The 17,108-nt window shown below is 41.2% G+C and overlaps 1 protein-coding gene across 1 annotated transcript in view; it reads left to right on the top strand.

The window, feature by feature from the left end:
• The window catches only part of diaph2 (diaphanous-related formin 2), a gene marked incomplete at its 5' end in the record, with an annotated part of 361,962 nt that overhangs the window by 261,403 nt on the left and 83,451 nt on the right, over positions 1-17,108 (top strand). Inside the window, one exon of the mRNA XM_083890769.1 lies at positions 352-476. Coding sequence (XP_083746895.1) covers positions 352-476 — 125 coding nt within the window. The remainder of the gene's footprint in view (positions 1-351; positions 477-17,108) is intronic.

The raw sequence follows: 17,108 nt of genomic DNA, 5'->3' as shown, positions 1-17,108 counted from the left end.
GTTAATAGGAACTTCCGGTCGAGTTCCGCTTTAAGATGCCGCTTGCTTGTCTGAAGTCTCCAGTTGAAAGGCCTGATCTGAATTCGCTGGATTCCACAGCAACTCTGCAAACAGTGATTACAGACTGATTAATGAGCCACTGTTGACACTTATGCACTCATGCTCTACACATACATCGTTTTCCAGGTCACACTCAAAAATGGATAATGTAGGAGTCAGTATGTCGCAACAGACATAGTCTAAATATGTTTGTTTTGTGTTGCTTTCACAGTGCTTCATTGAGAGAAAACATCTGAAAGTAAGTTGGATTATTGTTATTAATCGGTGTGTTCTCTGTCTTCTTGTCGACAGTATCAGCTGAGATCTTGAAAAGCAGTCTGTCAACGATGGAGCGTCACATCCAGAGGCTCGAGACTGACATCGAGAACTTCCCCAAGAGAGATGACCCGCAAGATAAGTTTGTTGAGAAGTTGTCGATATCCTTTTTTTTTTGGTTGCCTTTTCCCATATATGTTTCTCAGAAGTTACAATTTTAAGTTGTATTATATATAACAACAACCACCACGATCTGTGCTCTGGCACATAAGGCACATTTTATCCACCATTTTGTCGACAGTCGTGACACAGGTGCGTGTTGTTTGTGTTCTTCCAAGCAGTGGGTAAGCAGTTTAAGTCACTTGGTGTGATAGGTGGCACCCAGGGGAACGTGGGGGAATGCATCTGGCTGCTTTGCAGTGAGATGTTGATCAGTTGTCCCTCTCCTCTCCTCCCTGGATCCCAAGAGTGAAATCATGCCTGCGGCTATTTTTTTCTGCGCTCTGCCACCGCTGCCTGTCCCCCCCGGGGGACACTAATAGGGGCTGTAGCCCCTCAAACGAACTTATCGCCTATCCCCTGATTTCATCTCCCGCCTGTGCCACGAGCCTCTCCGCACAGCAACTTGCGGCGCTATCCGCTCTCGCGGCACCTACTCTGTTTTTTCGATAACAGAGTGGTTCACTTAAACCCAAGCATATCTGCTCCCAAATTGAATTAGCCGTGTCTCTGCACTTTTCTTGGATGCTCTTTCTGAGACAAAAGGCCCTCGCTGAATATGTTTGACTGATGGTGGAAATCAAGTCTATTGTCAAATGTCTGAGGCTTTCTGTGCCTTTCATGGGGTGAAAAACAGTAAAACAGTCAGCCGTACACTCCCCTCCTTTTTTTTTTTTTTTTTTTTTTGGAGCATTAAAGGGAATTGAATTAATTCAAGTGCAAACGAGTGGGTGTTTCCATATGTGAGGCAGCAATAATCTGGGATTTTTCTTTCTTTTTGCCCGTATGTTTTTGAAGTTTGCATACAGCCTCTTAATACATTAATATGTGCGCTCGGTCAAAGAACAGCACTTGAATTTGTGTAATAAAAAAAAATTAAATAAATAAAACTGAAGCCAGGCCCTCCCCGGTGGCTTGAAGGAAGAGCAGGCCTTGAAGCCAGTATTGATTCTGAGGGTCCTTCGAGAACTAGAGGTTTGAGTGAGAGGAAATGGAGAAGTGTAGATATACTGCATCATGGCGCTGCCTCACTGTCTTGTCTTTCTCCCAGGAGAGTGACAGAAAAACTTGGCTGACCATGACCTGAAACACCCCACTTCCTCTTCTACCCTCCCTTTCCCCCCCCGTCTCACCTGATTAAGTTTTACTGCCAGAACGTTGTCTAAGTCGGATTTAATAAGATCTATTTTGGTCCTTGCCTTATTTAAAAGTAGGAACCAGTCGGAAAAGCGCTGATGAATCGCTTGTATTTCAGTTTCAATCTGTTTTAACGTGTCCACTACGGTTAAAATATACCGTTTCCTTCTTGTTTTTGGCTAATCACAGGAGTATCTCCTTATCATATTCCGTACTCTTACAATATTTAGGGTGCAGGGACGCGGATAAGAGTCAAGTGATGGCACTTGTTTGTTCTTTCAGTTATCTCCCTGTAGTGTTTGATATTCTTTTTATGCCCCAAATAAAAATATATAATTTATAGTAATAACACAAGCAAAAAGGAAATTCACAACAGCTTTGTCTCAACGGTGTAGCAGAGATTTGGTGCAGATGGTTTTGCCCCATGCATTAGGTGGCTAAGCACTGTGCCTCAGGTATCTAGGACACAGGTGTTTTTTTGTCTCAATCTTTCTGGCGTCATCGCGACTAAGCGTGCAGTCGTGTTTTTGCCTTTAAGGCGACCTGTGGGTCCGCGACGACACGACATGTCGGGTGTACACATGTATGTATTAATTTACCCCGCCTCTCTGATGTCTGTCACCCAGGGCAATATCAAATATATAAGACATCAAATATTGAGCTGTTTTGTGAAAGCGAGCATGGCAATAGAAATTAAACCGCACGCAAACAGAGAGATGGAGAGATAAGAAGCTGAGGTTTTTTTTTTAGTAGCGTAGTGTTTGCTATGAGCTTAGGTAGCACTTCAGTCTTTTTTGCAACGGCTAAGTGCTGGAACAAGAACAGAGTGAAATATGTGTGCTGTATATTTTGGGTTGACATTATTCTTTGGTACACATAAGATAACAGAGTCAAGGCAAACATAGCTTTAAATCAAAATAAAATAAAAAAAACTTCTCTCTCGGATTTAAAAAAAAAAAAGAAAAAGAATGTTGGTTCCTTGAAGCATGACAGATGGAAGAACAACAACAGCTAAAACTCATGCATTTGATGCTTGAGCAACCCTGAAAAAGTTAAGTGAAGCTCTGTTGTCTTGACTGTTGGGCAATGTGATAAATGAGTCAGTCTGTGAGCATGTCTATGTGTGTTGTTTGTGTGTGTGTGTGTGTGTGTAGAGAGAGAAAGAGTAATTTTCAGAGCACTGTCTCGGTGAGTACTTGTCCCTCCCTCATCCTTTTTCTTAAGATTCATTTCAGCAGGCTGTGGTCACTGCAAGGTATTTTAAATGCAACATGTGCGCCCTCAAAAAACAGCATATTCTTTTAATTAAACATCCAGTAATAACTCATGTTTTGTTTGTTTTTTTGCCCAACCAGGCACGATTAGTCTTCCCTAATTTGCATGGGCTTCAGAAATGTCAGGTTTCATCCATTTACAGGAAAAAAAAAAGTATTTTCATTTTAAATTAAAAGAAAGAAAGAAAGAAAGACATAATTTAGAGCTCAGTAGAAACACTTTATTTGGCTTTATTGATACATCTTTCTCGTTCCATTACTGTAATGTATGCAAATGACTGAATGGGGTGTTTGTTCAGCAGTTTAGTGATCGCTATCTGTCAGAAGTAATGGGAGCCCACAAAGGCTGTAGAGTTGAGGCACAAGCCCCCAGAGAGCCCTATTTCACTAGAGAGGAGAAGGCTAACACACACACACACACACACTCTCTCTCTCCCACACACACACACACTTTGCTGCTGGATATGATAAAGTAGAGCCGAGGGCTTAGAGCCGGACTCTGCATATTGGAATATTAATTGTAGAGAGGTGGCTCGATAGGCACGGTGAGATACAGGACTGAGCCGTGATGGATGTGCGGACATGTCCAATATATCTCCTCGCTGCTGTTCTCAGTGCCTTAACCCAACCTTGTGATATTTAGCTTAATCTTTTATTTCCCACAGGGCCAGAGTCAGAGTGCATCACTCTTAATCTGTCTTGTTTTTTTATTTATTTTTTCCCCCAAGTGTAGTAGTAATACAAGACATTTTTTCCTCATAAATAAAAGGACTAATTATATAATTAAATTACCCCCCCAACCATTTATGCTCAACGTAACAGATGAGCCAAGAGTGTTTCCATGGTAATAATCAGTGCCACCGTCTGAGATTTTGCTGTCAGGAAAGAGGGAATTGTGATGTTTTTGCGACTCGTCGTCTTTAACTTTTGACATTTTTTACATGCAAGTTGTTTGGTGATTTAAGGATCTAATTGTTTCTCGTGTTTTAAAGCATTAACCCTTAGTGCTCACGCGTCACGGATCTCTGCCGCAGGTGCACCAGGGAATAATACACAAAAATGTGTTTGTTTAGGTAAAGTTCTGATTCATTTTAAATCGCATTTTTAGTAGTGATATAAAGTAGCAATAAGTCTGCAGACGTCACAAAATACACAGACGTGCCAAGTGAACTTTGAACTGTGACGTAATTTCCAAATTTCACAAATCCAATCCGATTTTAAACTTAAATTCTGAGTACTTTTTGCTCAGGTGTGTTTATATACTGTAGTTGGTTCAGTCTAGGGCGCTAAGGATAAGGATAAAGGCCACATTATACTTCTCCGACTGCGTAATGCGTTATCGGACTGCGTCACCACGGAGACACCTCGAGCCTTCATACTTCTGCGTCGTGGTGACGGATACGCGCTGCGATTTCCCGCCCGATCAGTAGGGGTCGCTGCACAAGGTTGTTATCCTTCTGGCTACAGTGAGCAATGGCGTCCGAGAGAGAAAGACTGTTGTTGTTGAAACAGTGGCCGTTTCTCACTTTTCTGTGTCATGGAACGCAGTTTTAAGATAATTTGAGGCGAGAAATTGGCCATTTCGAGTCTAAACGTGCTGTGTGTGTTAAGATATGACGTATTTATAGTTTGGGAGCGACGTCGTTGGCGGTGATCAGCTCCGCCTCTGTGGACGCTCGGTGCGCACTGTGAGCCGGCACAGAGCAGCTTCGTTCGGTCTGTCCTGAGGACCAATCGCAGCTCTTGCCGTCTCCGTTGTCCTTTGACGGAGTGACGGACACTTGAAAAATATTTTGTGCAGTCGGAGACGACGGAGAGGCTCCCCGACAGCCTCTCCGTCGACGCAGAGGACTCTGCGTAACCTCCGCAGAGCACTTTACGCAGGAGTATAAATTGGGCTTAACGCTTCTGTTCAAATGAATGGTAGTCAATGCAGTTGCAACACAAAGGTGTGTGTGTTTGTGCTGCGTGTGTTTGCGTGCATCGCGCTGTTGAGTTCTCCCATTTGAAAATATCTGCAGCTGCTTAAGTCTTAAACAAGGCAGAGCGAGTGGAGCTGCGTAGCTTGCAGCAGTTGCACATGACCAAGTGTTCACTAGAAAAATAGTTTGGGCGAGAATTAAATTACAGTAAATTAATGTTTAATTAATGAAGCCTCGGAATCCCGGAGCCTCGATTCCTACAAAGCCCACATACCTAACAGTATACAACTCCTACAAAAAGGTAGGAGACTCAGACACTTTTTTTTTTTTTTTTTTTTAAATCTTTTTCCTCTGCCCCGGGGCTAGTCTGCAATACCAGCGGTGTGGCTTAAAAAATCGACAGATCCATTTATACAGGCACCACCTGGCTGTTGTCCTCAAAGACTACAGCCTGATTTAGTTCACAACTCCAAAGGAGGATGTTCACTACAATTTGTTTATGGATGGTTCTTGTCAAATAGCACCAGTCAGAGACTCTCTTGTCTCCAGGCGCTGGCTTGGGTGTACAGGTGCAGCACTGTCTTTAAAAGGCACCGGGTATTTAAGATGGAATGAATGGCTGTGAGTGAGACATTATTTCTGTTTTGCTATGTACCTGGAACTGCCTGAACGTCCCCCCCCCCCCCGTCTCCCCCCCAGCAACAGCCCTCTGTTAAAGGGTCGTTTTGTCTGGTGAAAAAACACAGTGATGTTCGGAGAAGTTATCCAACTGAAGTACATCTTTGGATGCTTGAATTAAAAGTAAGTCAGACTGTTTACAGAACTGGGTTTATTTATTTATTTTTTTTCCCTATACTGTGTATTAAAAGTGGGTTAAATCATGCTGGTGGCACTTTCACTATCTCCTTTTAATTTGCAAAGCAGAACTACACACACACACACACACACACACATTGCCACACATACAAAGCACTCCCATCCCCCTAAAAATAATTTTCTCCTCCTAATGCAATTCACTGTGAATTGCCTGGCCAAGGAACAGAAGCAAATATAAACCATGGAGCCTTTTAATTATCCAAATTCAGTAAAAGACAGAATAAATACTCTAAGTACAACACACACACACACACTTAAATCAGACCCATTCTAATATCTGGACCTTGGACCTCAATGTGAAGGACTTTGTATAGACAAAGCAAAAAAAAATCTGTGTTACTCATACTCATCCTTCTCGTGGCATGCCGCACGTCAGACGGGATATTAGAATTTTAATGAATGCATTTTAATATGAACATTTTCTGAAATGAATTTTGCTATTTTGGCAATGAGCAGAGAAACGGCAACATGTAAATGTAAAATAAGACTATAAGTGCTCAGATTTTCTACCGCTTTATATAGATTTAATTAAATGTTATGACGTACAGCTCTGACAGTATACTTTGACCTACAGTCAGTCAAACAAGCATAACATACAATGGGTAAAATAGGGCTGTAACATTTACGCTACGTCCATCGTATGTATTTTTATCTTAGCCAATCTAATTTATTCAATACAGAGCCCCCGAAATGACATGTGTAAAAAAAAAAAAAAATGTCGAAAAAAAAATCTTGAGTTTCAAAGTCGAGATCTCGAGTTTCCAAAAAATGATGAAAACTAATTTTTTTTTTTTTTTTTTTTGGAAACTCCAGATCTCGACTTTGAAACTCGAAATTTCCCCCCCAAAAAAATGTGTCATTTATTTTTTTTTTCTCATGTCACTTCGGGGGCTCCGTAATTCACGCTACTTTCACAAAAAAATAAGTGCGGACAAGGTATTCCCCTTTGTTGTTTGTTAAATTACTTAAACTGTCAAATTATGTTTTGTTTTTTTTAAATAGTGGAAGTTAGTTCACCAAACAGTACAGCTGTACAATTGCTTCTGTGAAAAATGACCAAACAAGTACAAATATGAGCAATGTGCAAACATGCTGTATATTTAAACACAAAGATGTGTTTTGATGTGACTACACTAAAATAACACAACCCCCTATTTACAGAGAAGTTGTGGCACATTCCCAAAATGGCATAAAAACAAACATTTGAAATGTATTGGCTCACGAAAACCTTTATTTAACAGATAAAAGAGCAAGGAAACTTTATTCAGTGTTTTCACTAAGCTCATAATCTGCAATAAAGAAATGTTATAGAAATAATGCTGTTCTGGAAGATTGCACAATAAGCAGGTTAACTGGAAACAGGTGGGGTGAGATGGAAATTGGATGAAAAAAAAAAGAAGAGCATTCACACAAAGCTTGCACTTTTGTAAACAAGGATGGGTTGTAACTTACTATTTTGTGTGTGAGAATTGGCAGTCATGTCAAAGACAGCATTGCCCAGTGCAAGATTGCAAATAATGTAGGTTTTTCACCACAGCAGTTCATAATATTGTGAAAAGATTCAGGTAGTCGTGGGAGATCTTGATTCCATAAAGTCTAAGGGCAGAAACCGTGGCTGTGATGAACAATAGCCACATGGGCTCAGAAACAAAGTCATTGTCTTAACACTGTCAAGATCGAGAAATGACACAAAGAGAAGGCCATATACCAGCAATCTTCTCAGACAGTGTTCCGTGTGTCAGACCAGTCCAAGTTTCAGCTTTTTCAGGAAAAGATGGAAAAAAATGGGATTATCTGCAAATATGTGACAGTTTCATTGATGCAGATGCTGATATTGGAGTTTTGTAGTAACATGTGCTTCCATTGAGATGATTTATTTCACCAGGAACTCCCTGACTATTTTCAGCAGGACAATGTCAAGTCCGCTTTGGCACGAGTTACAACAGCATGGCTTTGTTGTCTGCAATCCAGATCCGTCTTCTGACCACAGACTGTATTAAGTATTACTGTATATACAGCAAGAATGAACACTCCACCTGCATAGGTGCAACAATTATAATCTCCAATTCTCAAGTGGTATTTTAAAATAGTGATGCAACCTCATGGTAAACTTTTTTTTTTAATTTTCAGTTTTCAGTGGAAACTCTTGAATTTTTTTTTTGTCCTTTTGTCTGTTTAATTAATGTTACAGTAAACAGTTCTTGGCATTTTTAATGAGTTCTCTTGGAAATGGGGTTTGTATATTGTACTGTAGTGTCTGCACTTAATATCACTATACGTACATTTGAGATGAGTTTGGCTCAGGCAGCTCTGGGTTTTCAAAACCAAATCATCAACCAAATCAGTGACATGCCAGTCTCTTTTTATTAATACTCTGACGGAGACATTTAGTCGTTTTTGTCAGCAGAAATATAACAGTATAATATTGCTATCTTGTGTGTTCACTGCCAAACCATTGACAGCATATGTGCCCTCTGGTCATATAAGTGAATTCCCTAGAAGTTATTCAGTATCTTGTTAGTCTGTGACACTTGGCCTGATGTGGCAGCTCCATTATCCATTAGTGCAAGCTTGCTGACAAGCCCCTGGGATTGTGGCTCCCAGAGGCATGGAGGAGGTGTGGTGTTGGAGTGCAGGAGGAACACCCAAGCTTTATACTGGATCTACCCCTTTGGCTTCTACCGCTGTTACACTATGATCAAGCTCCATGCCCTGCTAGTCCTGTGGCATATCCTTTGCAGCACACATCCTTTGGGATTCTCTGTTGTCCTTTTGGGATTCAAGTCTGCTCCGCTGCAATCTAAAATGTGTCCTTACACACCTATTGAATACATTTCCGTGCTTCCTGTGTAAGGTTAAGACATGTGACTGGGTGGGTACATACAAGGTCAATGGAAGCTCCAGTTTTTTTTTTTTTTTTTTTTTGTAATAGAAAATGATTTCCGTTAATCTCTTTTATCTTCATGTTTCTACATGTAGCTCAGCTGCTGTGTAGCTTCAGCCCTATTGGCCCAGGTCTCCACTGATTTGTTCTGCACCACGGAAAGTCAGGCTAAGGACCCAGTGGCAGCAGCACCAATCTGCACCTCATTACGTCCCCAAAAGGCCTGGGCTTAGTGCAGGGTAATAGACAGAGGCCCAGCCGCCCTCATTTGTCATGGGCTCCTGGGTTTGATGCAAAGCTCCCCTTGAGCACTTGTTGCTGAGCTCTAATCCTGCAGTAGACACCAGCCACGCTTCTCTGCTTAGCCATCCCCACTCTCCACCGTCATGGCTCATGATTTCACTTTCATTTGATGTTTTAATGAAATCCCTGAGACTCAGTTGAATGGCAGACCCATTGTTGGCAAATTATTCTATCAAATGCAAGTGGAGGGGGAATCGTGACTGGAGTTATTTGTTGAGTAAATATGAGCCGCGCAGGGTTTACAGTGTTTTTCAACACGTGCCTTCACAATGGAAGATGACTCTAGTTAGATAATGCAGGTTAATGCAGGAAAAAAATCATATTGATTTAATGGCACCTGAGATGCTGTTTGTCTTAGCCGCCGGCATTATCCATATATATATGGATGTATAACAAAATTACCGTTGAAGTAGTTGTTGGGTGAAATGTGCTTAATGCTAGCGGATACTGTACACGGCTGACATTTATACAATGGTGACACTTATTCCTTTGTAGCCCGGCATAGTAGCACCATTTGTTGTGCCTTATTGCAAGTAAGTGCTATGGGGCAGTGCCCAAAAGGCTGGGTAAAGCGCCTTGATGAAATGGCCTGAGCGTCATTAGCTGAAGTTGCTGTGTGTGTGCCTTTTGAAAGCCTCTCTAAAATGTAAATCAAACTAATGCCCAAACACTTCCTCTCCTTTCCCCCCAAGGTAATGTTATTCCTTTCTTGCTGATGCTGTCGAGGGAATGTGATATTTGTTCTGTCGTTAGTTACGTTGTTGATTTCTACCCTTGCCCTCCAAAGATAGGACCCTGGGATCATGGTGCATAAAAAGCAGAAGACCCCCCCTCCTCCTCCCCCTCCCTTCCATCTGCTGATAAACATTGCCTCGCAAACCATTATCCAAATTTATTGACTGTATGCGCTTGCTTTGGAGCAATTAAGCACTTCATTATGCAAATAACGTCCGCTAATCGTCTCACTTTTGCTAATTGATTTTGAGATATGGTATTTGGTCAACGCATAGGTGGACTCCTACATAAAGATTTGGCCTTCAGCACCTGAAACCATGCACTTTCTAAGCAAATTAATGAAGATAAATAATGCAGTGGGTCACTTCACCATCATGTTACTGTGCACACAGCTCGGGGGGGAAAAGAAAAAAAAAAAAAAAGTGAGATGCAATAGAAGTCGGTGGAGAAAGACATCTCTAATTAAAATGAATTTGTGACAGTCAGAAACACTAACAGTTACAAACGGGAATCTGATGGTAGTCAACAGGGGATTCTCCATTAATTGGCAAAATGAGGCTCATCAATCACACGGAGGGCTGTGCTGCACAAACAGTACCCTGTCAGAGTCACCCACTGTGGGGGGAACAGCATGACGCGTGTCTAAGGGACAGAGTCATGTAGAGCAGGGACACTTTTTTTTTTTTTCTTCCTTCTCTTTCTCTCCTACTTCTCTCTCTCCCCCCTCTGACTCTGTTTCTCACCACATGTGGCTCTCAGTAGACATCTCTCCAACTAATTCTGACAGGCTTTGTTTTTCCTTGTCGCATTTCAAATTGGAATTGGCTGGCATTCTCTGCCAGTCAAGGCAGAGACAGAATTGTCAAAACACTGTTGAATTTCGGCTTTTAGAGCAGATTCTTTGCTGATGACATGTGCTGAGCGGCTTGTTACTCCATAGTCCTTCTTCACCATTTAAGTTTGCATGATACTACTGCTAATACTGATTCACTATGCATGAGGCCATGCTAATTATGTTGGATTAAAGGTGCACTGTGTAATGAATCGATCATATTAAGTCATCAAATGACCATATTATATCAGCTGAGATGAAGGAAACTTTTTTTTTTAAATACTGGCTTCTCTGATATTAATAGTAAAGCCAGTATTTCCACAATGCAAAATGATATTTTGCAGCCTGCAGATTGTGTTTATGTTTTCAGTTTGTGTTTTGGCCTGTTACGGCACTGACCAAATACTCCCAGGTTGCTCTAAGAGTTAACCAAACACACTAATCTGCAGCTATGTGTTGGAAATATTAAAGCGGACCTAGACCGGAAGTTCCAATTAAGGCTAGTGTGTATCTGCATCATTACCTTGTTTAAGAAGCCCTGAAGGTTCAAAACAAACAGTTCAGCCACTGCTGAGAACGCTGTGTTTTATTGTAATCTCGGGCTCAGCGAGATCTCTGAAAAACCTGGTCCAGTTATGTAAACAACGGTTCTCCGGAACAGAAGATCTTCCTGCTCCGGGCACTAGTCCGGGCACTAGTCCGGGCACATCCGGTTGCGTACATTGAACCGCAGAAGAAGAATAACGTCCGTTGTGGAGGTGTTTCACGAGCGACAGTGTCTTCTGACTCTGGGTCTCCGAGTCATAAAAGGGGAGTCGTGACGAAACAATATTTAAACAATGTTAAAACAATGTTTTGATAATGAATAGCAGTGCATCCACCGTTCCAGAGGGGGGAGCTGCGCTTCTGAGAGCTGAATATGTCACTTCCGGGTACTGGCCAATCACAAGACAGTTGGGAAGCCAGGGTGAGAGTCTGAAATATCGCGGCTGGGGAACAGCGTCAGAAAAGAGGATTTATATCGGCTCGTTTACAGCAACTAGGAGGTTTTTGACCATAAAAACAAGTTAATGTATGTAAGTAGACCTCCATAATATATGTGCAACAGGACCACTCTATGAGAGCTTTAACATAGCTGAACTTAAAGGGCTTAATTTCACCCCTCACTGATGTCACGCAACAGGTTATTTAGCTTCAACATGAGCTAATCCACTGCTTAATGAAATAAATAGACGGTAAATGTGGATGGGTATATGTGCGTGAACATATTATAACACCAGGCCAATCTGTTTCCATCATCTGGAAACTATCTGGCAACTGCGGTGCAATATTTTAAATTTAAATTGCAGTAGCCATTTTAAACGCATGGCTGAAGTTTTACAAATCCTACATATAGCCTTTCGGGAAATAACTTAATCCCAGCTCTGACAACTATCCCCGAAGTCCTAATTGGTAGGAACCTTCCAACATTTTCTCCAACTTGTGAAAGAGTCAGAAAATATCAGGGAGCAACATATGAACCTAACTAGCACTTTTTTTTTTTTTTTTTTTTACAAGTTGAGCTATAGCAATCTGTCCCTGACACTGTCAATAAATATCCCCAGGCTATAATTCAATGGCTCATCAATTGAGCCAATCAATTAGCTGCTCATTATCTGCGTTTGTCCCTGGCTATGTTCAGGGTAATCACAGGCAAAGCAAGACTTGACATATCTGTTGACCTGAACTGCCTTTAATTCTTTATCTTGACGTCTAATTATCTTTCTTTGTCTATCTATGTGGCACAGAGAGCTTATATCTGACTTGGCAAACGTTGACTGTAATTGTACATGACATGCACACACTCCCCCATTACCACATATTTTATGTTGATATCCTCATGTCCTCTCTCCAGTACATTGCACAAGTAATATGTCAGACATGTCAAGGCAAATGGAGGAGGATTAACAAATGTTATTGCTGTCCCTAAGCGGGCTAATATACTGTGAATCAAAACAACTAAGTGCTTCTTTTTTCTTTTTCTTTTTTATTGACAATTAACTATAATTAGTAGTATGGATAGGTAGCGTGATCTCCAGAAGTGCTAGTAGTGGTTGTCGATGATGGACACGCACCTTCCGTGAACATGATTACATTAGAGCTGCCACTTTGCTGTGAAGAAATGCCTCTTGCCGGTGCACTGAGCCTTACAGCGACAATTCTCGGGCTGTCAGGTGCAATAAAAGAAGCATAACAGCAGACTAAAATGAATGTCACAAGTTCGTTTTTATGTAGTTTTATTGTCACAGATATACACATGCATACACATAATATTCATATAGTTGTTAGGACAACAAATCAGTATCATTTTTCTTTCCTTGCCCGTTACTGCAGTATTTTAGAGCCCAATTTAACCTCAATGTCATTTGTCACCATTACCTAAAGCTAAGTCTTGACCCTCAAAAAAAGCCCTTTAAATTCGTGAAGACCACCCAAGATGTCCTCAAGGTCAAAATACCCTCCCCCACAAAGATAGGTTTTCTCATCATTTTGTCCACACAGCCAAATACACCACACACACACACACACACACACACACACATCACACACCAAACCCACACATGGTATTTACTGTCGGTGGGCCTAAGCCCTTCCATTCATCTGCCACCGTTATGCGCGACATCTTGTACCTGAACCAGCAGCTGACCTTGAACTGACCCTCTGTGATGAAGACTTAAAGTTGATCCCTGGGTTTTTTTCTTGAGATCACGGATGGGAATGGCAGAAAACATTTTTATTTTTTTTTTCATTTCTTTCTTGCTCTCATTCTCTGGAATTGTATGTTTTTTTTTGCACAGCCGCTTAAAGAGTAACTAAACATTCTCAAGTGTACAAAAGTGCTTATGGGTATCTGGTAATGTTTGCTGATCCAACTCCAAATCTTCACAGTTTTATGTAAATGATTCAAAATTATACATGTTGTGATCTCTCTGGTCAAACACCAGCTACTGCATTCAAATGTTGCCATTGGCTATTTTAGTCCACGCTTGAGTCATTGGTACACCATTTCATCACTCTCCTGTCTAATCAGCATGAGGCCTCGTTGTCACAGACTCCTCCCCTTTTTCTCCCCTCTGGTCTCAGCCCACATATTGGTATTTTTCAAAATACTTAGCTGCAGAAGAGGGGGTTACACTTTATAATGCTAATAACAGTGAAGACTATGAGATCACTCTAACTTTATCTGAGGGAGTTGTCTCAGACTTTTGAACCCCGGCTGTAACATACAAACTCTTTGTAAACTGGTTCTTTTCATTTTCAAGTCAATTCCTTGCTGTGTGTTGGAATACATGAATCTAATTTTTTTCAAAAATATTCACTGCACTCCCTTGGCCTGTCTTGTCCATGGCCTGTGATTCCTTTAAACATCATTCTCTATCTTGGTAAATTGAATCAGACGTTTCAGTACTTTCTTTTCTTAAGTTAAAATTGGAAGGGTGTCTGCAACGAGATCGCAAAAACCCGCAATCTTTATCTTTAAGATGCCATGTGCATGTTCGAGATGTCAAGGTAATAAGTGGAATCCCTTCTGCTGACTGGAGGGAGGTTTCGGTTCGTAGTACCGGTGTGCTTTTGTGCTGCAGCACTGTGTGGCTTAAGAGTGCCGATACCTTACCTGGGTCAGGTCCCTATAGGCCAGGCTGGGTTGATACAAAAACTTTCAAATGATATCCTCTTTAGGGTCAGATGTGGTCACATTTGTGTGGTACTGCTTGGTTATGTGTATCATCTTACAATATCTATCTATAAAGCAAGTCGTGTCTGTGTGTCTGTCTGTGACGGGCATATCTCGCTGACCGTCAGATCGCCCTAAGATTTTAGATATGGGTCGAGCATGGCCCGATGGTGCGCATCCTTGATTTTGACTTTTTTTGGAATAATCTTAATTTTTTTTCGCTGATTGATCACGCTACACCAGCAGTGTCCGTTCACCAATACACAAGCACATATTTATTTAGCATCAGTATGCGACTACTATTTTGCGGCTAACTTGAAGAACCTGTTTCCAAAGGCTACGATTAGCATTAGCGTAGCTAGGTTGTATTATGTTAGCCTGTACATTCCTTATCATGCATTACCATAACCGAGTTATAGGAACACATCCTTCCTACGGGCACTGCACTAGTAATTTTAAATACTGTATATGTTATATGATATTGGCGGTCATTTGCACATGCAATAATTAACCACTGTAACACAAACTTAATTGGACACAATTAATACATCGCAGGTTGTATTTATCACTGGGGATATTCACAGTGAACGGGGAAGTGGTTGGACAGATTTTTTTATTTTTTTTACATAGCTTCTGAGTGAAAGTTGAAACGTTATATAGCAAATAAAGAGAAAGCAATCGGGATGAGTGAGTGTGCAGTTTGACTGTGCCTTTACTGCGGCGTGTGTTTGTGATTGATAGCATCAGCAGGCCTTTCGGATCCAGTGGTCGTATTTTTTAACCTTTGCGAGAAAAGTCACGGTGCTTTTATTTGAGATCCAGTTCAATCTGCATGTATTCCATCACCGGACTCCTACAGTTTGTATTGACAAATCAGAACCTTTGGAAGCTGATAAATGTGTTTATTTTTTTCACTATGATGTGTCATCCCTCTGTCACTGCATCTTTGGTAAAATAAGGTTATGCATTTCTATTATTTATGCATTTACATAGGGCATTTTTAAACCTAAAGAGCTATTGTGTTGCCCAATTGCTGATGATATTATGTGTGTGTTTAATAACAATGATATTATACCAGCTTTTCCTATAATGCCTATGTCATTCAGACTAGAGACTACCTTGAAACAAGCTATTTAAAATAATTCCAATTCACTTTTAATCATTACCATTGCTTGGAGTGCCATGACTACAAATTAGATATGTGATCTTCAAAACATCCCGGGCATGAATAGAGTTATTATTAATTATCAGTCAGACTATTGCTTTTTGTAAGAGTTCAGACACTGAACGCACAGAATGGAGTTGAAAGTACTTTCCTTTCTTATCTATTGTTGTTTGACATTTCAAATGGATATTATAAAAAAACGAGGTTAACAATCGTGTTCGCAGTTGACTTTGTAGAAATGGTATAATCCACGTTTAAATTCAGATATAAATAGCAAGTGTTTTAGGCGCTGTAGGACTGTGCATAAGATGAAATAGCCTGCGAGGCGGCGCAGAAACGAAGCTCGTGAATGAGGCGTTTTTCATTGAAGTGATTAAAATGATTGAGGACAGTGGCGAACTCATTCATCTCTGAGCAAGGTGATGAAGGACGTTCTGTATGTGCGAGCGTCTGACAGAAAGTGCCTCGGTGCATTCATGTATATTTGCGTGTGTGTGTGTATGTGTATGTGTATGTGTATGTGTGTGTGTGTCACAGTTGTAGAACAAGCTGTGAAATGGGACTGGCATGGAGGTGGCCGGAGAGACGTGGAGCGATGCCCACAGGAGGGCCATGTCTTTCCCCCCTGTACATCTGAACAGACAGCCAAATATTTATCACCACCACACCACAGCCTACACTCTACATTTTAATTCGACCTTCAACCAGAACATAGCAAAGTGCCTCTTGTTTTTTCATTTTCTTGTTCTTTTATTTAAAAGGATAACCTTAGAAAACATCACAGCAAGTCTTGCATAGATGTTCCTGTTGTTGTTTTTCCTTTTAATCCTGGAGTAGGTGAGAAGTATACGGTTGTATTTTTTTTTTCATCGTAACATTTCTGTCGTACTCTACTTGACACTAAACGTAAAAAGCACCCCATACAGTGCTTTAAATATAGTAGAGCAGTAGCCTTAGCGTCCTTGTAAGGTACACATACGCAATCTCAAGCACATTAAGTGTATTTCTAAACCCACTTAGCATCAGCAGCCTTGTAGTGCTGATTTGAGGTCCGTGAGTTCACCTCTCTCTCTTTCACATCAGCCGCTCTAATCTCCTGAATCACATCCACTCTCAACCGTTCATCCCCTGCTTTTCAGAATTGGTTTCACACAGTGATTCTCTCACTCACCAGACAGACAACTCAACAATTAACCTCTCAGGCTGACCCGAAATATTACAAGCCGTCTACCAGCCGCATCCTTATTGGCCTTTAATAGATTTCTAACAGGTGGGGAAAAAGGTGGAGTGAGTTCCATCCATCCATCCATCCCACCCCTTGGTTTCTGTACAGAAACAGTGGTCAGTTTCTCGCGTTCCCCTCCTCCTTTCTAAAATGTCATAGCTGTGCTACTGGATCTTGTTCTGAATGTGCAATCGTAGGCTAGTGATACAATTTGTGTCCGTGATGTCATTAGACATTGCGGCGTTCTTCATGCAATCATTTCCACTGATTGCTTCTCCATTTTGGTTACTGTGCTAATAGCCCAAAAAGCACTCTGCTGGAGCCAGTTTGACTGCAACTGTATTCCCCCTGAATATGATGAGGCCCTGTGTTGTTTAATGTCACTTAAGCCGTTATTTGCGAGAGTTACGGCTGATGCAGGATGTCTGTCCCCTCGCGGAGCAATGGATATGCCCCTTCTGTGCCGCACGGACACAAAGTTCGTCATCAAGTCTGCACCAAAGCTC

This window comes from Microchirus variegatus (assembly GCF_963457635.1).
Source record: "Microchirus variegatus genome assembly, chromosome: 6".
Lineage (NCBI taxonomy): Eukaryota > Metazoa > Chordata > Actinopteri > Pleuronectiformes > Soleidae > Microchirus > Microchirus variegatus.
Note: the sequence above shows the minus strand (reverse complement) of the source record. Positions and strands in the feature narration are given on the sequence as shown.